The sequence below is a fragment of the Anser cygnoides genome, chromosome 3, assembly GCF_040182565.1.
Source record: "Anser cygnoides isolate HZ-2024a breed goose chromosome 3, Taihu_goose_T2T_genome, whole genome shotgun sequence".
Lineage (NCBI taxonomy): Eukaryota > Metazoa > Chordata > Aves > Anseriformes > Anatidae > Anser > Anser cygnoides.
Window position 1 is genome coordinate 25,977,780 of NC_089875.1, and position 26,796 is coordinate 26,004,575.

Genomic DNA, 26,796 nt, shown 5'->3' on the forward strand with positions numbered 1-26,796 from the left:
ACTTTAAGACAGAGAAGTTTTCAGCCATTACCAAATTTTAAATTGAATAGTCACCTACTTCACAGGGTTTGTTTTTCACAGCCCTACGCTGAAGGAATTATTTAGGATTTAATATTCAAAGAGAAAGTACCTGGTGTAAGTTCTGCATCTCAGACGGACCCTATCATCCTTGAAGAAGCCTGAAAGCCTTGAGACAGGGCAAACAAAAATCTCCCACCTTTTAAAACAGAGCTGCTGATAATTCAACACTTAACCCATGCCTGTTTTGCTGGAGCAATCCTTCCCCAATCCATATTTTTGCAGCCTTAACACTTCAGGATTTGCTGGAGGTTTTAGTACCCGAGTCAAAGCTTTTCCTCATTACAGAACACAAGATTTTTGATAAACAACAACAAAACAAATACCAAAAAAGAGCATCTACAACAATCTTGCTTTGCTATAAATGCAATGAAGTCTAAACATGAAGAGAGAGAGGAGGAAAAAAAAAAAGAAAAAGAAAAAAAGGCAAAACAAAACCTTGCAGCACAGCACTTCAAGGACATATCACAATGCAGTCTCTATCAAAAATCTTACAATGAGCACTTGACAAGAGGAGGGAGGGGAAAGGCAGCAACCATTTTCTTGCTGGACTAAAAAGACTTGAGAAAATTTGTGATAAGGCCCAGGACGGCTGATTTATAAAGGCCTCAGTAGTAGCTTAGGAAAGCTCGGCATTTGTGTCCACGTTCCTGGAAAGTAAGCTGACCAGCCGAGGGAAAGCTGAGTATCAGTGAACTGGATAAAATCCTAACACATTTTGAACTGTAAACTGGAGAAAGACAAGCCAAAAAGAAAGAATCAGCTACCTTTCGAGCCTACCTCATATCAGCATTTTGGGTCTTTCCAGAGCAAATCATCAGTCAACTACGAAAACTTAGGTGGGCTGTTTGTGTGAGACGCGTTACCCTTTGTTACAGAGTAAGCTAAAACCACAAGACTTGTTTCACTCAGAACCTCAAAATGCACCCAACACTACAGAACTTGTCCAAAATGTTGCAGCAGCCCCACTGCAATACGTAGAGCCTAATCTCTAAAAAATACCCTATTACAGGGTAACGGGGCATCCATTAAGAGCATGCTGTGGGCCTCCCAAGCCGTTATCCCCCTGAGAAGAAAGTAAGACGAACTACGCGCCTGCCTTCTGCTTTCGGAGGCAGCGGGTTGTAGTCTGAGCACATTTTCCAGCTTTTCCCCACACAAATCAATGTCCTCTTTCTCTCAGCAGAACTCTCTGAAACAGAGAGCTAGAGAAAAGCCGGGAAATGTCACAGGACTTGGGTCGATTCTTCTGATCGATGCGAGGTGCGCGCGCCCTAAGGGTGAGCCGATAGCCAGAAGCCTGGCGGACCTGGCCCAGTGATGCTCCAAGCCCCTTGCTTCCAGCAGGCCCACATCACCACACAGCCAAGCTGGGGAGCCAGAAAATTAACGCCTGTCCTAATTACTCTTCCCCGCAGAAGCCAACATCCAGCACGAAGCAGTGCTGACAGGACACGCCGCGCTGCCCGCGGTGCCATCCCGGCCGGGCTCGACCACGCACCTCAAGGCCTAAGGGGCAATGTCTCCCCAAAATCTGCAAGGCAGCTTCACTCCTGAGCGTGTCCTGCTCAAAAGCGAGTGGATCTCTTCAATCTGCCTGGTTTCAAGCAAAGAGTTAACACAAATTAAAAAAAAAACGACGCAACTTTGGCCACCGTTCTTTGAGCCATGCTCAGACACACTCTTTGAAGGAAGAGCCGCCTTTCTTAAAATATATTTGAACGTGCTATTTTTGTCTTTATCTTAGAAGGCCCGATTTCCCCTCACAGCCCTGCTATTGATGACAATAATAGGTTTCTCAGCACCAGACAAGTTATGAAGAGGTTTTAAACCTTCACAAGCAGCAAAACTCGCTGCCTCCATTTTTTTTTTTTTTTAGTTTCAAACCCAGCCCCCCCTCGTACGAACACTGACACACACGGCAATGGTCCTTCTCAGCAGCTCCATGGAAGCCAGTGCCACCACCGGTGCTGCTCGATGTATGTAAACACAAGAGGGCTTGGAAGCTACCCCGGGCAGTATTAACCTGTGTGCTCGGAGGTGCTCCTGTCTGCACCGCACAGGTGGACGAGAGGCAAAAGGGTCCCTCTGATTTTAAAAGGAAAAACCGACTGATTATGATTCCTCGCTGGAAGCCAAGAAGCCTCAAAAAAAGCCTAAGGGGGGAAGAAAGTTCTTGCCCCTTCAACAATTACTTTACATCTACCAAACACTGCTTGCCTTTTTTTTTTTTTTTTTTTTTTAAGTATTTCTAAGGAAGCTGAAATGAAACTGCCTTATCTCACAAGTTGCTATGACACATCATAAAGAGACGCAGCCTTCCAACACCAGAATCTCACAATGACGCTACAGACCCGGGGGCCTCTCTTTAGGTTAGTACTGTCCCGTTACAGAACTGGGAAAGGGAGAGGAACGCCTTCTCCAACGCTTTGCCAAGCAAGTTTCTAAGTGACATATTCCCCACTAGATTGGAACAAACAAAAAATTACACTAAGAGTTTAAAATATTCACAGCAGAATATTATCTCACACTGCTTTAGGAAACTTGCAGTACATTATGTGACTGTTTTCCTTATACTCTTCTCACACTCCCTACCAGATGCTAAGTTACAATCTCAGTTTATAATGACAAACCTCAACACATCACTGGAAAAATTAAAATGGCCTGAAGAAGTACAAGCAATGGAGCTCCTGAGCTTCCAGCCTAGGAATTCCCTTTTCCTACCCAGCCCTGCTGAGCGCTACCCAAAAGTGAAGCAACCTGAAACAAGGACTCACTTTCCGGTCTTAAACGCAAACCAGAGGCACGTGATCAGCGGCAACACAGAGGTCGAGAGCATTAAGTGGATAAGACATGGAGCCTTTTTCAGCCTCTCCAAATGCAACGTGAGTCAGTGTTAGATAGGGAGGTTAGTCATGCTGTGGTTTATTTACGCTAACCCTGGCCAAGGCAGGATCCCTACCTGGCCGCTCCTGGGCCCCATCCCTCCCCGCGGGTGCCCCGGGCAGGACACGCATCGATGGCAGGGTGATTAAGTGCTGCCCTTATCATTTCGCCAAGAGGCTGATCCCGCACTCTTCGCTCGGGCCAGCTTCCACAGTGAAGTGCATCAGAGTTGTTTTTCCATTAAAGTTGCATTACTCTTATTTGGGCTTTTCAAGACACACTGATTTGACTGCCACCCCGACAGTGCTGCCCAGCTCCTTGCTGGAGTCTCCCAACTTCAGAAACTCTAGCTGCTTATCAACTGTAGTGGAAAATATCATAAAGGCATTTATTTGTGACAAAATTTTCACGTACAGCATATACCAGCGTTTACTTTTTCTAAAGCGCATGAGACTATCAGCTATAGAAGGAAAACGCACATGACATGTTTTCTTCATATGAAAAAAATCACTTATCAAAGTTCTAAATAAATAAGGTCTATTTGGCATGACTTTATTAATTACAAAGCCACACAGCTAAGCTTCCATGCCATCTAGGCCTCCATGAGCACTGATGAAGTAGCACCCTGGACGTTAAATATGCGCCTGGGATAAGCCTCAGAAAAGAAGGTAACATACCACAGAACTTCACGCCACGTCACTCCAGCAGGTATCAAAGTGAAATGGTTATTTCTAGACAAATATGTCTTATTAAGGAAACGGCTCCATTCTGAGCCGACGTAACATCCCAACGGACCACAAAGCAGATAAGCAATCACGGCGAACGGCAGCCTGTATAGCGTGCAGGAGCGGCTCACGCACACGCTGGTATCACAAGAGCGGGCCGGTATCACAAGAGCGGGTTCTGCTATCGCGACGATGCCTCCGCAGACCGAGGGGAAGAGGCAGGTCCCAGCAGGGCGCCCCACGGGATGCTCGCAGGAGCAGCGGCATCGCCCTGCGGAGCAGCCCGGGAGGCAAGGCCCAAGCTGGAGCAGTGAACTCCCCTCACTGCAGCAGATACAGCAAAATTACAGCCGTCGAAGATATAAAACTTTACCCCCGGTGATTACCTGCTCACCACGTTAATCACGCAGTTAAGTACTTTGCAACGTTTTCCATAAATAGTTTAGTTATGGGTCATCATATCTACTTTGCTGCTTTTAGATTACTCTGTAAAAATCTACGGACGTCACCGGCGGCTGCAGGAATTATGGTCGGCGTGGCCGCGCTGGGACAGCAGCAAGAAGTCAGATTTTACCGGACTGCCGTGCCGGCACCGCTAAGTTTCACACCCTGAATATTCAGGGCTGGGCTGGTAGGCATGAAAACCGATCTGAGAAGTCGGCAGAAGGATGAGTAGGCATTATCCATTTATTAACTGGTTAACTGCCAATTAATTTCCCTTGCAAATCATCTCTCTGCTATTTAAACATCTGGCTAGCAGTTTTCCTTCGTTACCCCCTCCCAGAATTAGGACAGAAGAGGAAAATCACACGCTTCTGCGCCCCTCCAGCCACCACCTCGCTGCCTGCCCCTCTCCCGGAGGGGGACAGCGGGCACAAACCCCGTCCCCACCGCGTCCCCACAGCCTCGCACCCCGCAGCCTCGCTCGGGAGGAGGAAGAGGAGGAGGAGGAGGAGGCTGCGGGGAGCGCCACGCAGGGGCAAGGGGGGGGACGGCCACGCGTGGGGCTGCCACTGGAGGGCCGTGGCCCCCAAACCCGATGCTGTGACACCCCCGGGGGGGTCCCCCCAGCCGTGCCGCCCCCCCCCCCGCGGCGAAGCCCCCGGCCCCACGGCGGGCAGGTGGGGGCCGCGCCCCGCCGCCCCCCGCGGGAGGAGGAAGAGGAGGAGGAGGAGGAGAAGGAGGAGGCAGGCAGGGCCTCGCCTCCCGGGCGCTGCGGCCCGAGAAGTCAGCTGCAAACTTTTTTTTTTTTTTTTTTTTTTTTTTTTTGCAACAGAAGCCCCAGCTCATGCAAAAATGAAACTTGCCAAGCGTTCCCCTACCTGGCGTGAAGTCTGCAACAAGTGCACGCGGGGCCGGCTGCGGGGCTCGGGTTTCTCTCTCTCTCTCTCTTTTTTTTAATTTTTTTTTATTTTTTTGGTTTAAATCCCCTCCCTTTCGCTCTTCTATCATTGCATTATTTTGGCGGCGCCGAGGGAGGAACCGCGCTATGAATTTCCCCCCAGCGCGCTGCCTGGGTCCTACTTTCTCGCGGCGCTCGGCCCCCAAACAAATATCGCTCCGCCAGGAAACGCAACTCCCGGCCCGGCACGGCTCGGCACGGCCCGGCACGGCTCGGCTCGGCTCGGCCCCGCCGCCCAGCACATGGCCGGGACGGGCGCCCCCCCGACCTCCCCCCCCGCCACCGACCCGGGGCAGCGCCGCTTACCTCGGGCACGGCCTCGCTGTGCGCCGCCCGCGGGGCTCTCTCCTCCTTTTTTTTTTTTTTTTAATTTTAATTTTTTAATTTTTTTTCCTTTGCCCCCCCCCCCCTCCCCTTTCTTCCCTCTCTCCGCGATGCGCCAAAATCCCCGCTGTCAGCAAAATCGCTGTCAAATTCTTTTCGAGGAGAGGAGGGAGGCTTAAAAAAAAAAAAAAAAGCAGAAGCAGAAGGGGGAGGAGGCTGCTGGGAGGCGACGGGATCCCTCCGCCGCCGCCACAGCCACAGCCGCCCGGCCCCGGCCCCGGCCCCGGTACGAAGCAGGAAGTCACGGCGCTGCTGCCGCTGCTGCCGGCGGCGGCCGCCCGGCCCCGCGGCGGGGCGAGGGGCGCCCGCCGCCCCCGGGGCCCGCTCCGCCGCCCGCCCGCCCCACTCCGGCAGCCCCCCCCCCCCCCCCCCCCCCCCCCCCCCCCCCGGCCCCTCCTCTCAGCGCAGGTGCCGCCGCCGCCGCCCTGTCAGCGGCTCCCGGAGCGGGGGGACCCCCGGCGAGGCGCCCCCGAAGCCCCCTCAGGGCTGCGGGCGAGCCGCCCCCAAACCCCGTCATGGTGCTGCGGGGTTAAGCGCGGGGTCGGTGCCGCCGCGCAGCCGGCCCCCCGCAACTTGCTCCGTCTGATTTATTCATTTATTTATTCCTTCAGCCGCGAGTTGTCTGAAAGCGGCCCTTCTTCCCCCGGTTTCATCCCGCGGAGGCGTCCCTGCCTCCCGTTCGCGGCGCGCTGCGCCAAAACGCTGCCCGCGGGGGGCCCTGGGCGCGGGGCTGCGGGGCGCTGCGGGATGGAGCCGAGGGGCGACGGCGCGGCGGGGGGAACCGAAAGGCGGGTGGGATAGGGCCTGCTTCTGCCTCCGCGGGGCGGGAAGGGGAAAAAACGAAGAGACAAAACTCTCCTGGGTTATACCAGGAACAGAAATAGGGCTCTGGTGTTAGCGCTCCTGATTCAGCCCTACGTGATAATGGTTACCAGCAGCCTCATTTTCTTTTTATGGTCATCCTGGTTTCCTGGTTGCATGGCACTTCCATTGGGCCACCGTTCTTAATAATTTAACCTTTTATGAGATTGTTTTGATTTACAGTGTAGATTAGAGCAAGAGTGAAAAAGCATGATATCACCCTCTGGCTGTTAAACTCCTTTGTACTATATGCAAAGGTCTCAGTTGTTTAAAATGTCGAGAGAGAAATGTCGTGTGTTTTTTTTTTTTTTTCCCCCAGCCAGCTAGTCATTTTCTAATTTTATTTCTCCTTAAGTGAAAAATACCATTCAGATACTGTAACTTCTCCGTGCTGAGCTATGCAAAATCTATGCTGAGTTCTGGATTCAATGGTTAGCTTGTTTGCTTGCTGGAGTCCTAAGTCATATAAACTGTGTTGAAAATAGAATTAAAACCACAACTCAACATGTGCCTTGCCTCTGTTTGTTTTCTGTGTCTAGTCTGAAGCCCAGAATAGCCCCTATTGCTTGTGATTTCCAAAATGACTTTGGAAAATAAGCAAAGTAATGTAACACTGTAGGTTTGTCGCAGCATCTTGACTTGTTCAGCCGACCCATGCAAACAAACCTGTACTGAGTTGGCCAGGTGCTACCGGATTTACCTAAAGCGTGCAGGTTGGCGTTGCAGTTCTCCAAGTAGAAGCAAACACATAGTATAACTTAAATTGGAGTAAAGAGTCATTATCGGGCAGCCTTCTGACATGCCGTAAGCTCGGCCCTATTGCTCTGCCATAACAAGCACATCCATAAAACTTCTGAATGAAGTAAAGTAGTTTATTAGCTTTGGACAATATTTCAAGAAAAAGGTGGGGGCTGGCCCTTGCCAGACCCCGTTCTTTGTACTCATACTGCAATTTATGGATCAGTCTCCATCAAAAGCACAAAGCCGTAATTGACGCTCGCAGTTTCCTGATCCGTCTTCTAATCTTTGAGGATTTGAGGATTGAGCTTCCTGGTTTTGAGTAACAAAATATTCCTATTTTCATTATTGAGCCTCGGGATAATTCTATGGGCTTGCCATGATTTTGTTTAACAATATTTTGGCCGTGGTTACCGGCAAGTACGTGAGGGCTGCATGCCCCAGGCTGGCCGAGCGCCCGCTGCCAGCTCGCCGCCATCCCGAGAGGAAGAGCTCGCTCCCTCGTCCCTGCCCGCTGCCTTGGCAGGCTGGTTCACCTCTCCAAAGCAGAAGAGTGTGCCCTCTCCTTCTGGGCTGATTTCCTGCGGTTTTAGCAGTTAGCTCTGCGCGGGGACAGCCGGGTGCCGGAGCTGCAGGGGCGCCTGGCCAGGAGCGGGACGGGGAGGGACTGGGGGCAGCCGCTTGCCCCAGCAGCAGCGAGCTGTCAGGGCGGCTCAGCTGCCTCTTGAAACCTCCCACCACTTACAAACAACAGAAAAGCAGCAAATGTCTTCTGGTAACTGCTATCGCTCTGTCAGATTTTTGTCAGAGATTAATGAATTTTAATTTTTTCTAAGTAGGGCTGTTTTAGGAATGAAAGAAGTACAGAAGCTGGGAAGTGACAGAGGTCTCCGATCATCCTTCTGGCTAATTCCTTTCCGATACAGGGTTGCTGCGTCATTATCTTCCCAAATGCCTTAAGTTTTCTTAGTAGGCTTTGTCTTGAATTTGTGGGCTTTTTTTGAAAAAAAAAAAAAAAAAAAAAACAACACTAAGAAAAAGCATGGTTGTGGTAGAAGGCAACCTACCTTTGTTCAACAGCTGGAGTGGTTAAAACAAATCCCTTAAGACTCCTCCATGAATCACATGTATGCAAGCGTCTCGCTGGTCAGACTCACAGCAGCCAAAACGCGGGTGTCTGTCCAGTTTCTCAATTTTGCATGCCTCTTCCCAGACTGAATTTTGAGTCGTGGACGTTAGCTTAAATAATGAATAAATAAACCGGGCCTTAATTGCCAAGTTGGTTGAACGAAACTCATGGCGGGGTTAGTTTTGTTTTAATAAGGAACCTGTGGTCCGTACAGAGTCCCGATACAGGATTCAAGATTAAAAGCAAATTTGGTCTCAGAATCTAACATCCTACATAACGTGGGCTGTGGTGTTTCTAATTGAGATTATAACTTGCTTAGTTAAAGTTTATCTTCCTGAAAAAGAGTCAATGTGGGGATTTCAAGAAATAGCGCGTATGCCCCCTGCTACCCCCTGTTTTGATGTAACTATCAATCGCCTCGTGGTTAAATGTTTGAACCTGATTTTTCATTTTAACTTGTCAGCTTTCCAGCATGACGTTGCTGTTTTTTTCTCTTCTGAGTCAGTTTGGTACTGTCTGAATGGATTTAGTCAGTCATTTACCTTTGTCTCTTCCCTCTTATAAACGAGAAACACCGGGGCCTTACAGGAGTGACACTAATAGGGTAAGACAAGTTTAAAAAGCTGAACGTGTGTTTTCTGTGATCGTGTTCCCTGTGCATCATAAGGGGAGTAGCCACAGCATCCCATATACCTAAATACAGAAAAACAAATGACAATCTGTGATGTTTTTTCTCAGAAATCAGCAAGTATAGCTATCATTCTAGTTATCCCAGTGCTCAGGAAGCTCTCTCTGCTTTCTCAGACCTTCAGGTAATGTTTGCAACCCCTGCCTTGCCTCCATCTTCCTTGCCTTCGTGGGTGTCAAAGCGCAGTCTTCCTCACCCGTGCCTCCTCTCTCCAGGAAGCGAAAGGCATTGAGAGCTTCCAGGATAAAGCAGCTCTGACTCTTTGGTGTCACTTCTTACCACTTCCATTGCAAGTTAGGAAAAAAAGGTCAAGTTTGTAATGGAGCTGAGTAGTTTGCAGTAGAAACGCAGCAGGGCTCTGAATCCCTGAGCTCTACCACGTGTCCTGCAGCCTGGGTAAAGGAGCAGGCTGCGTGGGACAAGCAGTCATCCCAGCGTGGCTGCTGTGAGCTGCCTGTTGTACAGTGGAGCTGTTGCTCTGATCCCAGCCGCCTGGTGAAGTTGCAGATTTCACCAGCAGCCTCGTGTCTGATCTCAGAGCGTGAAAACAGACTGGAGGTAAGACTTCTTTTCCCCTTCACTTTCAGCCAGATCGGTTTGCTGATTGCGCAGCGGAATGAACTGAGCAGAAAATGTGTCCAGGAGGGAAGAGTCTGAAAGCATGTGGCTGTCATTTAAATTGCTCATGGAAGCCCTGCCCGGTGGGTCTCTTTCCGTGACAGCTGAAACCAAATTAAATCGCGACAGCTAAGGTCCTGCTGTCCCCGCCACAAGTCGCTGCCCCCAGCTGTGGGCTTTTCTCTCCTGTTTGCACCAACACCAAAGCTTCGTGCTTCCCCACGGGGAGCCAGATCGGTGCCCAGCACCGACAGAAAGCCCGTGCAATTTTCCCCTGAATTGTTTCACTGAATCAGCCGGACGAGTAGCAAGGAAGTCTGTGCGCCCCAAAGTGGGATTTGCAGCAGCACTGGTTTAAACTGCCTTTAATTGTTGTGAAGCCGTAGCTTCTGCCTCATCCAGCAGATAAGATGCTCTGTAACAATGTCAGTGCAGGAAGCAAGCTACCACTTCAGGAGGGGGAAAAGGAAAAAAGGAAAAAGAGACGATGGGAGGAAAAGAGAACCCCCCAGATCTGTGACTGCAGCCCCCTTTGCATGCACTGCGGTCAGCTCTGTAAGTCCACAAGTGACAGTTTTCTTTTGACTAGCACTTTGTGGACTTTTTCATATAGTTTAGAGCAGTTTGCATATGAGGACATCACTTAACTGCTTCCCCCAGGAAGGCCTGAAGGAGCTTTGGTCTGGCTCTGGGTGAACCAAGTCACTGCAGGATGGGGGCACTTGGGGTGCTGCAGGATGGGGACACGTAGCAGCTTTCTGTGGGACCCAGGCCTTAGCCTTCCTGCCTCTCAGTTCAGTTGTGTGCAGGGATAAGCTGAAAAAAAAAAAAAAAAAAAAAAAAAAAAAGTAAAGCCTGAAAGAGTGCTTTAGGGATGTTTTGGTAAAGAAGTTGCAGATAAGCAAATCAGAAATAGTGCCGAGTCAGAGATTTTTTTTCAATGACTTTATTACTGTTTTGCAAGCGCGTGAGAGCTGTAGGGAGGAACACGAGCTAGAGATGTTGGGAGTTTTAAAGGGGACATTCCTGTTTTGTTCAGCTTGTGTCGGTTCCCATTTCTCTTGGAAGAGCTGCCTCTACGGACATCCTGTCAGGAGTGATGTGTGGGCATGTATGTGCGTGCGCGCAAGATGCAGTGACATGGACCATCTTGCAGATCATGTCTCAGTGAGTAATGTTCAAATTTGTGTGGGTTTTTCACATGCTGGATAAAAAAAGAGATGTTTTATTTTATAAAATATACAATCATATGTATTTATAAATTTACAAATGTATATAATATATACATATATAAATTATGTAAGTTTATAAATTATGAATGTATAAACATCTAAAAATCATTTGTCTTCATAAAAATAACACAAGTGAAAATCTCATCTTTTTTTTTTTTAAATAATTTCCAGGTTTTAAGTTGATGGTGTGGTTTGAACTACTCTAAACTTTAAATCTGCTCATGCTATTACAGGTTTTTGTATAAGTAGATCTGATAAGGTCTTACAATCAGGGACCCAATAATGCTTTCCTCATTTTACAGATGGATAACCTGGGGAACAGAAATAGTCCAACATCATCCTGGAAACTAGCAGCAGTGGTACAATAAGAAACAAAGTCTTCTAAGTTTTCCCTGTGGTTATATGTCCACTTTGAAGTGCATTGAGCTTTGCCTGATGTGCAAGCAGTAATAAGCTTTATCCTCCTGTCTTTTCATGCACTCTTGGTGGTAAGAGTTGAACTGCTGCATGAAGAAACATCTTCTAAATGCCATTCTGCTGTTCTGCTGGGAAGAAATACACAGTCCCGTACGCAAAGATTCAATTCACTTACAGATGGAACCTGCCATTACAGAGAGACACCGTCAACTCAAAATCCACTGAAATGCACGGACAGATTTAAAGTTGAGTCTCCTGCAACTTCTGTTGAGTGTCCCCAGCAGTCCTCGTGAATTGTGTTTGCTTGGCTTTAAATTCCCGTCACGTGGTAAAATTGACATAAACAAAAAGAGGCTTGAGTATGGCTTATTACGCAGAGCTGTGCTAATTTACAAGGTGTTTGTTGAATGAGAGAAATCATACCTTCTGGGAAGGAGAAGTTAAGTGGTTATATGCAGAAAAAATAAAATATCTAAAGATAGAAGGTAAACAGTTATGGAAAAGATGGGTGATGGGAGTAGAGTGAAGCCTGGGATCTTAACTTCAAATTTCAGTTAATCTAGGTCATTTTCTGTAACAGAAGGATAATATCTAAATACAGATATGATTAAGTCAGTGTGGTTCCCTACCACAATGCGTACCACGTCCAAGTCTACATCGACAGCAAAGAACGAGATTAAAGGTTTCCAGTATATGTGGTGAATTTCAGTCCAGACACAACAGTATTATTTTTTCAGGATTTTTGCCTCATAAGTTGATACAACATTGTAAATAGCACACTACGTATTGTTTGGAAAGAGCTCAGAAGGCCATCTGATCGGAACTGTCACAGTAATTTTATCACCCTTCTTTCAGCATTTTCTCAGTTTTCTCTTCTATATTCCTCAGCACAGAAGCATGTTATTTTGCTGATTTTATGCAGATTTGAATGTACTCTATGTTGGCCTTGTTAAGCGAGTTTAAAAGAAAAGAACCATTCACATGTTCTGCTCTAGATTTTCCCATTTAGAACTGTAACCTGAATTTTTATACAAGTCTGCTATAGTCATGTTTACTGGTCACCTCTAGGTCTTGATGCTTCTTGCTTATTTGTTTCTTACATAAGTGGCTGGGAGCAGATATCGCCTTTAAAATGTAAGGATACAGCTGTCATGGTTTTAAAAAAAATACTGTTAACTAACATGCCTGCGCTAATATTGTATATCCAGTATATATACAATATATGTGTTTATAGATAGTGATGTAAGGCGCTATACATCAAATTGAAATAAGCAGTATTGGTTCACATATTTTTATGGTGATGGAAATGCACTTACAGTAAACGACAAGCACATTTACGTTTCTGTGTCGGTGTTTCTGTGTGGTTGCCCCAAAACACTTGAGGAGCCGAGTCCTGCACTGAAAAACAGAAAGCAGAAAATGCGATGGAGTTACTGTATAGCGACAGGGAGACTGGGAACTTCGAGAGACCCTTATAAAGCAGGTTAACAACATGTAATAGAGGAAAACCAATTTGCTCTATAGCCATGGAATTTTTGCCAGCAGCAGCTGAAGGGCAGCAGATGACAATTAAATCTAGGAATAAGTAAATATGTGGAGCCTTACAGTATGTTTTCTGGTGGACAAATTCTGCTTCTAAAGACCAGGAAACTGCCTCAATCCCAATCAAATGGCTTGTGACTCTCCAAACAAATATGGAGGATGGGAAATTAAACAGAGGGTCCCCAAAACAATCTCTGTGTCTTGCTCCTGATGCAAGAGGTTGGGGCAAGCTTAGGTCTGTGAAACAAAACATCTCAGACTCTTGGGTCTGTTCTGTTGTGGAGAGAGCTAATGGTGCAAATTGGGGGCAAGATTGTTTTCAGAGGGGAAAAAAAGACTCTCTTCTGGGTCACTAAGATGTGGAATTTTCTTGTAAAAGTTTCTGAAGCTTTCTCCTAGCCATGTGTAGTACTGACTTGCTCTCCTGGATCTGAGAGCTCCCTGGGAACCCTCCAGTGACAGCTGTGTGACCTAGGGGCTGGAAGGCTTGTCCCTTATCTGTGGTAGCCACAGAATTGCCAGCATGCTAGAAAAGCATGAAATATGGGGAGTCACATCAAGGGAGGGAAAAAAGGTTTCTCAAACCAAACCTTTGCTTTAGCCGATCTGTTGGTCTGCATAATCCATTTCTCTGTATTCAGAAATTCTAGCAAAGGCAAGATGTACATTCGTGTTTTTCTGGTTATATATTTTACCACGTCTGCATCCTCTCATTGTATGAACATCTCCTCTGAGCCCCTCGGAAGGACAGGTACAGCTCCTTGCCTTTTTGTTTTGAGTCCCACGCCACTGAATAATCTGGCAGCTAGTGATAGCTGAAGATTGAGACATTGATAATTCTCCTGTACCCCAGAGGGAGGCAAAGCAGCTAATTATACCTCCTGGTGCATCAGTTGAGGAAATCCCCAGATAGGCAGTTGTGGGTGTATTTCACTTTCTTTGCACTACTTGAATGATGTACTGGGAACAAAGGAGGGTGAAACGAAAAAAAAAAAAAAATCAGCCCCTAATTATTCATTCTGAACTTGTGGCCTTCTTAAAATATGCTCAGCCCAGGGAGTGAGCACAGGGTTGAGTGAGGCTTGTCCCAGACTTGTTAAGACTGCACCATTAGAGGCCGTTCTTGTTGAAGCGCCTGCTGAAACCTCTCGAGTCTGTGTGTAAGGGTCGGTCCTGCTTGGAGGTCCCTCGCTAGCGATGTGCCAGTGCTTTTAGCCTCCTGTTACAGGCTATCTGAAGATCTTGGACCTGTTCCATGCTTGAACTCCAAGCATCTTTGTTGTCTATCTGACCTTGCAATATGATAGGCTGGAAACTTTTACTGCCTGGCTTTTTGTAAGGCTTGTTTCACAATCTGGGTAATGTAGATTTCTCTGCTCCCCATTCCCACTTCTGTAATGTTTATCGTATTGAATTGTATGTCTGGTTTGGTGTTCATTTCTGCAGCTTCTGCCTACGTTTCACGCAGTTCTTCATCTTATCTGCAATTGCTATCTGCACTCTCAATCAGCTTATATCTTTTTATTAGTAATAGATCCAGTCAGTTCGCATGCTGCATATGCTTTAGGATGGTAATGTCTTGCCTTGCCAGCAAACAGATTTTAAGGCTGAGATAACCTATATGCTTGTCTGAGGGATGTGAAAACAATTTTATGAATATTGTTTATGAAAACTGGGTTTTGCACAGCTTCGGTAGTTTTCACGTTCTCTATCTGACCGCCCTCAAAGAAGCGACAAGTAGAGCTGATGGCGTCGCAAGCCCCTTGTTTACAGCTGGCCATAACTAACTGAACACGGAAATTCTCAGCTTTTCCCTTGCTTACCACTGTGAGGACTGTTTTCCTTAAATTATTCTGCATTGCTTTTTCTCCAGTTTTACCTCTGATTATAACTTCTCTCCCTTTCCTAATTTTCTCTTCTACTGACGTTGTACTACACATAAACATTCTCCTTAAGGAAATCAGTGAGATGTTTGTAGTTCATTTTTCATGCCTTAGATTTTGTGCCCGGTACATAATGATCCAGTTACATCTCCACTTGCGTGCTGTGACCCCGGCTTTCCACTTCTCCCCTCTACTGCCAACAAAGCGAGTTTATTTTCTAATAACCTCAAGTGCCTCCTTTTATCCTTAACTGTCTACAGATGCTTCCCTCCTCCTCCCTTGCTGGTTCGAGTCTTGCTCTTTACTTTCGAGGATTCTCCGCCTGGGGCTTTGCCCATCTCCTGCTTGTTCCACTTTGTACTGCTGCCCGAGCCAGCAGCAGGCAGGCAGCTCCGGTCCCGGTCCCAGTCCTGGTCCTGGCCCCATGGCCACAGGCAGCCCTTGCCGGCTGGTGGTTCCGTGGGGCTCATGGCCAGCCTTTGGGCGAGGGGTTTGGGAACTGGCTAGGCGCTTTTCCCACTGCGGACGGACGGACGGACGGACGGGCGCACAGGAGGGCCGCTAATTGCTCGGTGCAGGCTTAACCGTGGGCAGAAAAAGGGGGCTTTTGTGCGATTGTCAGCCCCTCCCCGCTATTTGTACGTGTTGGTTTTGTGTTTAATAGGATTACATGACTTCTTTGCTCTAGATGCCAAAATGGATGGCTCCTTTCAGTAATAAAACAAAGCCAATAACCTGAAAGGAACCACGGCTCAAAAGCACAAACTTGACCTCTGGTTGACCTTGACATTTACAAACTCAAAAGAAGTTTTCTTTGAGCAGACAGCACAAGTCAGCCAGGCAGCCGGGCGGAGGAGAGAATGGTTTTGTTGCTTTTTGATTACATTGTTTAAACCAACATACTACATGGTTTACAATACTTCATTACAACGTATTAGGGCCTGGAGGTGATTTAATGTCTGTTTATAACTGAGACTGATCTTGAAATAAACAAACGAATGTTTGGAAAATGGATGAAGCCGTTCTGCTGGAGACTGCGTTAAATGCATCTCTGAAGAGCAAATTGTGGATGTACAGCACTTAAATGCTTTTTATTTCTACCTTCAGTTGTATTTCGGTAGTTTTATTTAACAAAATTAATCATGTTGTGGTAAAAAAATTTCTAATTGGTTAGGACCGCCAAGCAGCAATGCATTCCGCAACAAATTCACAACTTAAAATGTGTTTAGCCCTTAAAAACTGTGGAGAAAAACTAGAAAACGCTGTAACATTGCACTAAGCACCATGGTGATCTAAATTAAATCTGTTACAACCTGTTCTAATTTAAAACTGCTGTGCGAATGAGGGGAAAAAATGAAGAGTTAGTTCACTTGTTCAAAGCATTTTCATATTCCCAGATAAATCTTTCATCCACCCTGTCTCTGCTCGTGGGCTCCCATTTCCTCTGCGTATCCACCGCGTAACTGAACAAAAACGCAGTTTCAGCTTGAGCCAGGGACTCTTCCTCCAGCAGCTGGGTATCGGTTCTCGTCCACACCGGCCGGGAGCAAGCAACATCGTCGAGCGTCAGCCGCCCTCGTGGTGTCCGGCTCCTCCTGACGCCCAGAAGCTCCTCTGCCAAGCTGTAGGCCGGGGCCTTGCAGGAGGAGGAGCTGCGTGCTCTGGTTTCTTCTGCCTGCGGCCCACTGCTCGTCCTACCAGTCACTTCTACAGGTGGTCCTGCCAGCCACCTCTACAGGTGGTCCTGCCAGCCACCTCTACAGGCGGCTCCTCACGCCCAAGGCCCTACCTGCTGCTCCCAGGAATTTCACCACACGTTTCCCCTCTTCTAATACCTGGCTCGCTCCGAAAGGCTCCTTCATTCCCTCAGTAGCAGCCACCAAGCGGTTAAAGCCTGATTTGAGAGGGAAAAAATCTGAAGTTGTACGGCTCCTCCAGTCCCACCGCCCACACCCTTCCGGTTGCAGACTGGAGCGAGTGGGAGCTGGCGAGGGCTTGGAGTGGAAGCCGCCGCAGAGGCCTGCTGCACCGACATGCCTGCGCAGCGTGTTGCCACCTAGCGCTGCGAACATGGAAAAGCAACATTTTTCCTCTGCTCAGGGCTGAGGCTCCGCTGAGGTGGCCACCGAAGTGGTCGTGGCTTTGAAGGTCTTCTTGTGGTGAGGACCATCTGGAGAGGAAGCGAGCAGCGCTTGGGCTCTTACGCCAAGTCTTTAATCCTGACCTCCTCTCCGCTCAGCCTACCTACCTCACCGTGCCCTATGCCTTGTTCTACACCGTTAGGTCTCTTAAATATGGCTATAGACAGCCCCATGAAAGAAAGGCCGGCTAAGGGGAAGGTCGCAGCGTAAGCCTGCGCGTTCATAGGCATCAGAGAATAAGCAGGGGGAAAGGGCGTTAGCTGCAGCAAACATTTCAAGCGGTTCTTCCACCTTCCTGGGTGTCAACGTTGACCATGCATGGGCTTTCTTAGCACCGGCTCACAGAGCTGTTTGTGTTACTGGTGTGTCTAAATATACACCAGCAGCGTTCTGAATTTACAGTGAAAACACATGAAGTCAGGGAAATTTTTTGTGTGTATATTTTTTCCTTCACTCCTGTGTTAATTTTTCCTCCCGGTATAACTCATTAACTGACTGTTATCTTAGCTCCCATGAATTCTCTTTCTGAGGCTAGCATTTTAACTCACCCCCTTCAGTTCTATACGGTTGACACATTACACTGCAGAAAGCACCAAAATTATCATGGACTGAGTTTGCACTGTATTTTTTTTCTAAGACGCTGCGTGATGAGAATAAATCATGTTGTCACCCTGACATGAGACATTAATGAAGATGCACACCCTCTTGCCCTACCCTCTCACTGGATGTTAAGTGAGAACCCTTTCGCTGTCTTTTTTCTTCATTTTCGCTGTGGAGGAAGCTTTCTAATTCTGCACATCAGTTTGCTTAGCAATATTGCTGTTGCCTAATGCAATAAAAATCAGTTATGTAACAGCCTTTGCTAGACTTGCACAGAATACTCACCAGAGGGGAAGATGGCCACAGTATCTTTATGCTTTCCACTATGCCTTCTTTTCACTGTTATTATGCAATATACTCTGCTCTTGATATTTTTTCTTCTATCATGTTTTTCATGTTTAAAATACATACCCATAACCTAAGATCATGCAAAGGCAAAGGAGGGAAAATAAATATGCCTATTCTGATTTATTACTAAAAGGGTTGATATTACAGCATTTTTGCTGCAAAGGAACAAAGCATCGCCTACCGTTTGTCAGATAGTATTTTTAATACTCTAATTCTGAATCAAATTCTTAAAATAACCTGTGTTTGCAGATTACCGTGTGCTCTTTTGTTCTGAATAATGTCTTGGTTAGTGAACTATGTCTTATCAATCCACAAAGTACTGGGTGTCATTGTTCACCTCATTCACAATTCATCTTTTAATTAAGATTATCACAGGCAAAATTCTATTTTGGTCAGCATAATTTGTCATTGGAATTGGCAGCATAGAAATAAAAGAATTACAATCTGAATTTATCTAAAGGCCATGTAGGAAATGGTGACTACAAGCCTACCTCATCCGGCACTGAGAAGGAAGGGAGGGAATGATAATGGCTTTAAAAAACATACTTGGAGCCTAAAAATCACTACTTTGGCCATTCAGTATCTACTACGTAAACTGTTCTATCAAAATTACTGTTATTAAATCTATAAATCTGAGTCTTAACACTTAGATGTATGCTTTATTCAGTGGAAAGGGTTGCTGACTTTGGGAAAATTAAAGAGACAAATGTCTTTGCAAGGTTATGATCTTAGATATTGGTATGTAGCATCAACTTCATGCAGCAAAATGCTGATCATTTGCTTTAATAGTTAAACTTCGAAATAAAGTTACAACTACATCATTGTTTTAGAGAACAGACATGGAAGGAAATGCTTTTAAAATGAAGTTTTCTGTTTGTTTGTTTTTTAATTCTACCAGGAGGTGAACCTTTCCCGGTGAATGCAATTCTGAATCCTCTCAAGACTTACCTTTCCTAATGATTGCCAGAAGACCCCGTAGACGTGAGGAAAAATAAGTAGCATTTTTTTATCTGAGTCTGTAAGAAGACTGTCCCTGAAGTCTAGTTTTCTATTTGCATTCAAATTAATACAGCGATGCTAAACTGACTGCATTTAAGGTACAGTGAACACGCCAGCAATCCAGACACTTAAAATTCCCTCCCATGTCCCTTTATCTTATGATTTCATCCTCTTGTACTCTCAAATGCTGTGGAGGACTCTGCAGCTGGCCTTGAAGATGATCCCATGCAAGCAGTATTCAGCCAAGAAGACCATTTCTGTAACCAGAGCACCTCTTTGGAGCATGCACTGCTGGAGTCCCTTTCTCCTTCAACATAGTTAGACTTCAGCTTGGCTGCTGCAGGTGACGTCTATCGTGCTTGTGGTGAGAGGCAGTCTTCTGGTATGGAAGATCTTGTTTCATTAGTAGCTTCTAAAATAGTTTTTAGATAGGAACTGCCAGTCTCCACTGCCATAATTAATATTTGCTCAATTATGCTTATATTTACATTGTTTTTAACGGATGCAGCATTTATTAAAAGTAATGTAACCTAATCAAATGAATTGACCCCCAGTCAAAAGAGACATTTAGGTTCTGTTTTACATTTTTCTTTCAGTTGTTGTTTTTCTTATGGCAGAGGCAAGCAGGTGCTTTAACAGGCAGGCCAGAATGTGAAAGAGAGCTAATATCTGCATCTTTCATAAACATCATCTATAGCACTGTGTGCACTGTGTTGTATGTTGGCAGCAAGGTGAAACCCAGAAGCACAGCAGGTAGAACAGGGAAACGCTATGAAGATTTAATATTAGCCTTGTTAAAACATTGCATTCTATAGATTTATTTTCTCCAATTTCTATCTGATAATAAACCTGGAATAAGTTAGACTTTTTGGCAGCAGATAGAGGTGGTGTGTGTCCTCAACCTTAATTATTGTTCTTGAATTTGAATAACATCATTTATTATGAAGTTAACGGCAGAGACTAAAAGCTATGAAACCTACCCAAAGTTATAAAAAATGATACCCAGGAACTAGTTAGACTCATACTGAATTAATAGCTTTACAGCCTGCTGTGTGTTTGGGTCCTGCACCTTTCTGGGCAAAATAAAATTCCTTTCATGTTACTAAACCCCAGGATTTTTCCAACATTTTCTATACACCTTGCAGGAGAAAACATTAAATCACAGCTTTCTTTCACCTTCTGCCTTCTTCCAGAGATGTGTCATCTTCTGTATTCCTTAGGCATCAACAGTGCATGAATAAGAAGCAGTGTGGGCTTTGCCGATCTTCTGAGGAATAGATAATTATTTTACATATTCTAAGAACAATCATTCAAAAAGTGGCAAATGATTTAAAAAATAAATACAGTAAAAAGATGAACTCTGCATGTAGTAAGGGTACAATCAGACAAAAGGAAATTAAGCTTATTTGTAGAATATTGGGAGGTTAAATTAATATTCTAAATACAATTAGTATTCTAAATTCTTCTATGATTTTTTCATAGCACTAGCTAAAATCATCTTATTTCTGTTTTCGCCATCAGCCTTTCCAGACGTGTATGTTCCCTTCATCTCAAAATTCACCAGAACTCCCAAACAAAGTATGTAAGTAAATGTGATGATTTATAAACCCTTGAGGTTTCAGGAACAAGTGCTTATATAGTATGAGTAATGTGCTAGCGTGCACTGCTGCCCCCTGACGCAAGGAGCGTTAAATCTGTTTGGGAGTAGCTGGACAATGGCACACAGCCCACCCTCTTTCTTTTATTAATATATGGCCATAGATGCATTTGTCACTGTTCGGACGGACAGAAGATAATGTCTCTCCCTTGGGTAACTTCGTATTTAAATTATTAGTTGAGAGGAGCGTGAGGAGAAAGTAGAAGTAAGACATAAAAGGGAAAAAACAACTATGCATGTGCACTATGAGAATGTTTAAAAATTCTTAAGGAATATAAGCTGCTAACTGGATCTCACTTTTAGTGCACAGTTTTGTTGTAAATTAGTACAATTTGGCAATGGCAACATGTACGGCCATCTCTGGCTAGCACTTTAGGCAATTATAACTCTGTTTGTCTTTCCACTTCCTACCTGTTTATTCACCTCTTCCACATCGTGTAAATTTGGGAGTGTAAACTGTTGGGAGCAGAGACTTCCCCAGCACTACTTGCTGGTGTAGGTTCCTCATCTCCACTTAGGTTTATGGAGAGCGCTGGATGGAAGCAAGACCCAGTTTGTGCCCAACGCTGAGGTGCCGACGCGCAGGCAAGCGTGCGGGTACGACAGGGATACAACATTTTTCAGGAAGAGCTTGTGGAAAGCAGGGACACATTATCTGAAACTATAAATAGGCTCGTGGGGGATGTTTGCTTGTTGTTTTTGGTAGTGGTGACTGTTTTTTAAGTTGCAGATGTGGAGCCCTTCCTTAATGAGCAGCACTGCCGCTTGGGCAGTGCGCGGCACCCGTGAGGGCTGCCACCAGGAGGGCTGACGAAGAGGATCTAGAGCTTCTGCAATTTTTGCACCGGGTAACATTTGTCTTAAAGCCATAGTCACCACGCCGGCCTCGTTTACAGATTTTTGTTTCTTTTGTGGGTGGAACATTTTTTTGCTTTCATGGTCAGCCGTCAGGGTGATCAAAGTGTGTCCCAAAGCCTTAACCAGAGGGTGTGTGTATGTGTGTGTGTACATGCGTGTGCAAGTACATACATCTGTGTGTGTGCGTGCGTGCATTTGTATGTGCCTGTGTGTACGTGTGTGGGGCTGTACATGTGCGTACATCTGTATATGTGTGTACATGTGTGTACAGCTGTAAGTCTGTATATCTGTGTGGGTATGTGTGTCTGTACGTGTCTGTGTGTGTCTGTGTGTCTGCGTGTGTTTCTGAGTGGATATGTATATGCGTACGTACTTCTCTTTATACGTCTGTGCATTTGTCTGCAATGGGTGCAAGCTGGAACATAGAAGGTTCCACTTAAATATAAGAAGAAACTCCTTCACCTTGAGGGTGACAGAGCACTGGGACAGGCTGCCCAGAGAGGCTGTGGAGTCTCCTTCTCTGGAGACGTTCAAAACCCTGCTGGACGCGTTCCTGTGTGACCTGATGTAGGTGTTCCTGCTCCGGCAGGGGGATTGGACTAGGTGATCTTTCAAGGTCCCTTCCAATCCCTAACATTCTGTGATTCTGTGATCCTGTGTGTACATCTGTGTGTGTGTGTGTGTATGTGTGTGTGTGTGTCTATAGGTGTGCATGTATGTGTACATCTGCGCTTTCATGTGTATGTACGTGTGTGTAGATCTGTGTGTGCTTTTTGTGTGTCTGTTCGCATGTATGTCTGTGTGTGCATATGCCTGTGTGTGTACGTGTGTGTGTCTGTGTGGATGTGCGTGTCTGTGTGTGTACATGTGGGTGTGCCTGTGTGCGTACATGTGGGTGCGTACCTGGCTACGTATGTATGTGCACACGTGTGTCTGTGTGTATATCTGCGTACACACGTGTTCACGTATGTGTGCACATACTTGGGTTTATTCGTGTCAGTGTGTCTGTGTTTGTACGCGTGTCTACACGTATGTGCACACGCGTGCCCACGGCGGCCCCCCTCGAGGCGCCGGGCCGCCCCTCAGCCCCACCCCAACCCTAGCAACGCGCGCCGTCTCCCAGGCAACCGGCGTGGCGCCCGAGGACGAGCCTACAACCCCCAGCATGCCCCGCGGCGCGGCGCGGTGACGCAGCGGGCCGGAAGCGGGCTCCCGGGGCAGAGCGGCCGGCAGGGCCCGGTTCCGGGGGTCGCTTCCGTGGCGGCGGCGGCGGCGGCGGCGGAAGATGGCGGCGGAGCTGGAGGCGGAGGTGCCGGCCTTCGACAGGGGCCTGCTGGAGTGCTCCGCCGAGGAGATCGCCGCGGTGAGGGCGAGAAGCGGGCGGGGGAGGGCGGCCGGGAGCGGGCAGCCCGGCGGGACGTTAATGGCCGGGTCCTTCCTTCCTCCCTCCCTCCCCCCCGTCCCGGGGATTGAGGGTCTGCGCAGGGCTCGTGCCGGCGGAGTGCGGGGTTGCTGGGGCGGGGAGCTTGTGGGGGAAACAGGAATAAAGCCCGTGGGGCTCCGAGCCCTTTACCTGCGCCTCTGTACCCGTTTTTACGAGGAGCGCTTCGGAAGTCAGAGAATGGGAGCCTTACAGACAAGCTGTTCAGAGGAGCGTTTTGTTTTCGCTTCTGGTGTAAATGCCAAGCCTTAGACGTTACCTATTTGAGGAGTTGGCTCCGTGCGTTAAAATATTGGGGCTGCCTGTGCGTGTACGCCTGTAGGATAAGACCTTGAGGAGCTGACCTACGTCGGCCGCTTCTGAAACAAAAGACAGCGTTATAGCTCGGGTTATCCTTCAGTTACGGTGGTGTACCTACAGCGCAGGCAGGGGGATGATGAAATGGCCAAATGTGCGTAGTTAGCACAAACGGAGCCCAGACGGCCTTATCTCTGTGAGTGGTGGCTGCTTTTCTGGGTCACGCTGCTGATAAAGCCAGAGGTCCACCAAGTGGAGCACACGTACAGATTTGGTATGTAGGTACCAGCGCCATCATGACCTTAGTCAATGCTTTCTCAATTTTATTCTCCAGCACAAGCTACAGTTTGTAGACCTATAGCTGTCAGTTCTGCCGTGTGCTAGCAGTTAAACACAACCAGTGCTGCCTGATTGTATAAGTGACCAGGGTACTTGGCTTTTAGCACTGTTTTTCTCCCCTTCCCCTCCTTTGCCCCCCTTTGCTGATAGCACGATACCAAGAAGACAAACACCAGTCCATAGCAAGTTACAGCACTTTGCATTTCAGTTTCCCTTTGCAGCAACTTAACTACAAACTTCCACAGAATAACAATCAAAAAGAATAAATTACCGATATCTGTAGCAGCACATGAACCTGGAGTGCAGGTGCTTTTTTAGCTATTACTTAGCTATTTAGCTATTATGCAGCTAACAAAAACATAAATTATTTAAATTACACCTTTTAGCTTTTGAAAGAGTAAATTGAATTGTTTCACGACTTGTTTGTATTACATGTATTGTTCTGCTAGTATCTCTTACAGAGATACGGGTTTAATAGGAACACTTGATGGACCATTAGATATTTGCTTACATAAATGTTACTTGAAAAATGCTTTTTGGGTTATTTTCAAGGCTGTCAAAAGTTACTGCCAGGGAGCAGTAAGTCTGAGGGGGGGTGGAAATGAGGAGAAATACACTTCCCTTTTTAATAAAAACCTCTCTTGGGAGAACAGAACATTAACTTTTCGTACATGTGACTTCAGGGTCGAAGATAGACAAAGAAGCCTTGCCTAAATGAGAGTTGTTTTCCTTGAAGAATATATGCCAAAGTTTTGAGTAGTTTTACTGCACTTGAGTACCTCCAAGGCAGTGATTTAGAAAAGGAGCATAACCTATATGGGCATACATATATATTGTTTAATAGCAATTTTCCATGCACAGTAGTGTGTTGAGTTGTCTTCCTGGTGGTTCTTGGTGCGACATCTGTTTCCTTGTCCTAGCAGCCCATACCTCCTGCCTTCTGGTACTCTTTTAGCCAGGATTCAAAACTGTGAGCGCAGTTGTGTGTAGAACTGGATCCACAAAGAGAGTTAGCTGTGATGACACTCCAGAGTTGCCACACCTAACTTTCAGGCAATTACTCCCAGAATTTTGGGGATGGGAAAGCCATTTACTTGAGGAACGAGAATTTTCTCTGGCCAGGTATTTGCCTGAGCTTGTAGTGCTGCTAATAGGCATTGTCTGTTTTCTAGGTAGAAATTAGTGATGTGCTACTGATTTAAAAGGTGGAAATTAAAGGCACTTTGCTGAGAAAAGTGCAGGTGTAATTACTAACGTATACTCTGGAAAATCATGTAAAAAATGTTCTTATTAAATAGGAATCATGGAAGAGGCAATGTCAGTTCCACTGTGATTGGGTCATTTCCTGGCAGTACTAGATACGATGAAAGAGGAGGGAAAGATTCATGAGCAGGGTGGAAAAAATCAAATTATTACGTTCTTAACAATGAATTTTTTTTTGGTGCAATATAGTCTGAATCCTGGTAGTAATGGTGAGATTATCTCTAAACTTTTAGATGGATGGGAGTTTGGGGGATCTTTTTGCATGGACTTAGTTGGAAAAAATCCTGGCATTGACCATCAAAGCAAGATCAACACAGAAAGATTTAGTAGGTTGGTTTTGATTTTAAGGAGTCAAACTGAGGGAAGGAGAAGTGAGGAGAGCATAATTTTTTACTAAGAGCTGTAATGACAAATTTTTTATATGAAGTTCTGCATTAAAAAAACATAGTCTAGTAAATGAAAATATTGCAGTGCATTAAAAACAAAAAACACAAACACAAACAAGCAAACAAACAAAACACAACACACACACAACCACCCTCGAATGGCGTACATGCTTTGCTGACTCTTTGTTTTGTGAAGAACCTTACCACAACTGTGTTGTCTCAAGCGTAAGTTCTTAAGAGTTCATCGTGTGCAGTTTGGAGTAACCCAAGCTAAAACATTTGATTATCAAACCTGTTTATTTTGGAATAATTAATTCTTGCTTTTCATATGCAGTTTCAGGTTGATTCTGAATTCTTTATCTGAAGTTGCCTGGGGGTATCTGGTTGTCATACTTACAGTGAGAAATGGCATGACGACGAGAAACGGCGTGCTACGGCTGTTTATATCGTGCAGGATTTAATAAGTGCACACTTGCAGTAAATGCTTGCTCCAGTTTATTTATTATAAAAGCCTTGCAGCCTTAATTTGCAATTTAGGCCTTCATAAAAATGTAATCCACAAGGCTGGAATAAAACAAACATTGGCTTTGAGGATTATTTTGTACTCTTCTGGTGTGTGTGTATACGGGGTACACACGATGAGACACCTAGAAAGAACTGTGAAGTACAGGGGGAAAAAACTAGAAAGCTGTTTCTTGGCGGGTTATAGCAGGTACAGTAGTTTGGCTTTTAAAATCTCTGTCAACACAGATTTTAACTGATTGACTAAGAGAATTCATGCATCAGACATACTTGAAATAGTAATTCGGGTGAGTTATTATTTTGGTGGTAGAAGAAACAAAAATAAAACCCCTTATTTTCTTAGTTAATTTGTTGAAATTAAATGAGATGGCTGGTTACCTAATGTTGTGTTTGCCAGTCTCCTTGTGCTTTTTGTCTTTGCCTGCTCCGTGCCAACTCCAGGCTTCCACTGCGCCTCTGTGTCCCCAGCTGGCAGCATCAGTCTGCACGCCACGTAAATGCAGCCAGCATACCCTTAAAAGTCACGGTGAACGCTGGGACGTTTCACTGGTCATGCATCCTGGTGGAAAACCGTTAAGAATTTGAACTCTTAAATCTTGTGTTTTGGAAAACAACAACAAAAAACTGCTGTATGTCAAAAGGATAAAATGTGCAAGCTGGTAAACAGATGATTCCTTTCCTAATGTCTGCCTTATGTAACCTGCTAGGTTTAACACTTAGAAGGAAACTGGGCTTTCTGGTTTTGTAATGCCATTTTAGATTTTTAAGTTAGAAATAAGAAAGGCTTCCTGATAGATAGAACTGTGGTTGGTATTTTTTATTGACGTGACTTTTTTACTGTTTCTTTTTATTTTAAAAGAAATGGCTGCAAGCAAGTGAGCTTCAGAAAGAAGTATACCAGCATCTGGCCTATTATGTACCAAAAATTTACTGCAGGGGTCCTAACCCTGCTCCACAAAGAGAAGACATGCTGGCACAACACGTTTTGCTGGGACCAATGGAATGGTATCTTTGTGGCGAAGATCCTGCATTTGGTTTTCCAAAGCTTGAGCAAGCAAACAAGCCTTCCCATCTCTGCGGCCGTGTTTTTAAAGTGGGAGAGCCTACGTATTCTTGCAGGTAGTTCGAAATACAATTTTGAAGCATTTCTCACTTGTGAAGTTACAGAACAAGTTTAGATAGAAATGTGCTGTCCTAATGAAAAGTTTATACCTCAAATATCTTTTTAAAGTAAATTCATGGTTGTCTTTCATGATGGGTCAGACCAGAGAAAAATTAACACACGATGGGATTGTAAATGTTAAAATATTAATTAGTATATTGTAGACTGTTTTCTGTACAGAAGTAATGCAAGACCAAAAA

At 45.8% G+C, this 26,796-nt stretch overlaps 2 protein-coding genes and 1 long non-coding RNA gene across 8 annotated transcripts in view; 2 read left to right on the forward strand and 1 right to left on the reverse strand.

The window, feature by feature from the left end:
* The window catches only part of TRERF1 (transcriptional regulating factor 1), a 99,808-nt gene extending 94,042 nt beyond the window's left edge, over positions 1-5,766 (reverse strand). For 2 of the 5 annotated variants that reach the window (XM_066993760.1, XM_066993758.1), the window contains exon 1: positions 5,398-5,764. The gene's annotated coding sequence lies outside the window, so the exon portion shown is untranslated. Of the gene's footprint in view, positions 1-5,011; positions 5,324-5,397 lie in introns of those variants that run through there. The other 3 variants (XM_066993762.1, XM_066993761.1, XM_066993759.1) reach the window with 3 other exon arrangements.
* Positions 5,767-9,105: 3,339 nt separating this feature from the next.
* Positions 9,106-12,512, forward strand: LOC106031513 (uncharacterized). The gene is made up of 3 exons (XR_001204334.3): positions 9,106-9,449; positions 10,549-10,676; positions 11,044-12,512. It is a non-coding gene; the product is annotated as an uncharacterized lncRNA (long non-coding RNA).
* Positions 12,513-22,386: 9,874 nt separating this feature from the next.
* The window catches only part of UBR2 (ubiquitin protein ligase E3 component n-recognin 2), a 52,982-nt gene continuing 48,572 nt past the window's right edge, over positions 22,387-26,796 (forward strand). For both annotated transcript variants that reach the window (XM_048057628.2, XM_048057627.2), the window contains exons 1-2: positions 22,387-22,549; positions 26,294-26,553. In XM_048057628.2, the coding sequence (XP_047913585.1) occupies positions 22,472-22,549; positions 26,294-26,553 (338 nt within the window). In that variant the 5' untranslated portion in view covers positions 22,387-22,471. The remainder of the gene's footprint in view (positions 22,550-26,293; positions 26,554-26,796) is intronic.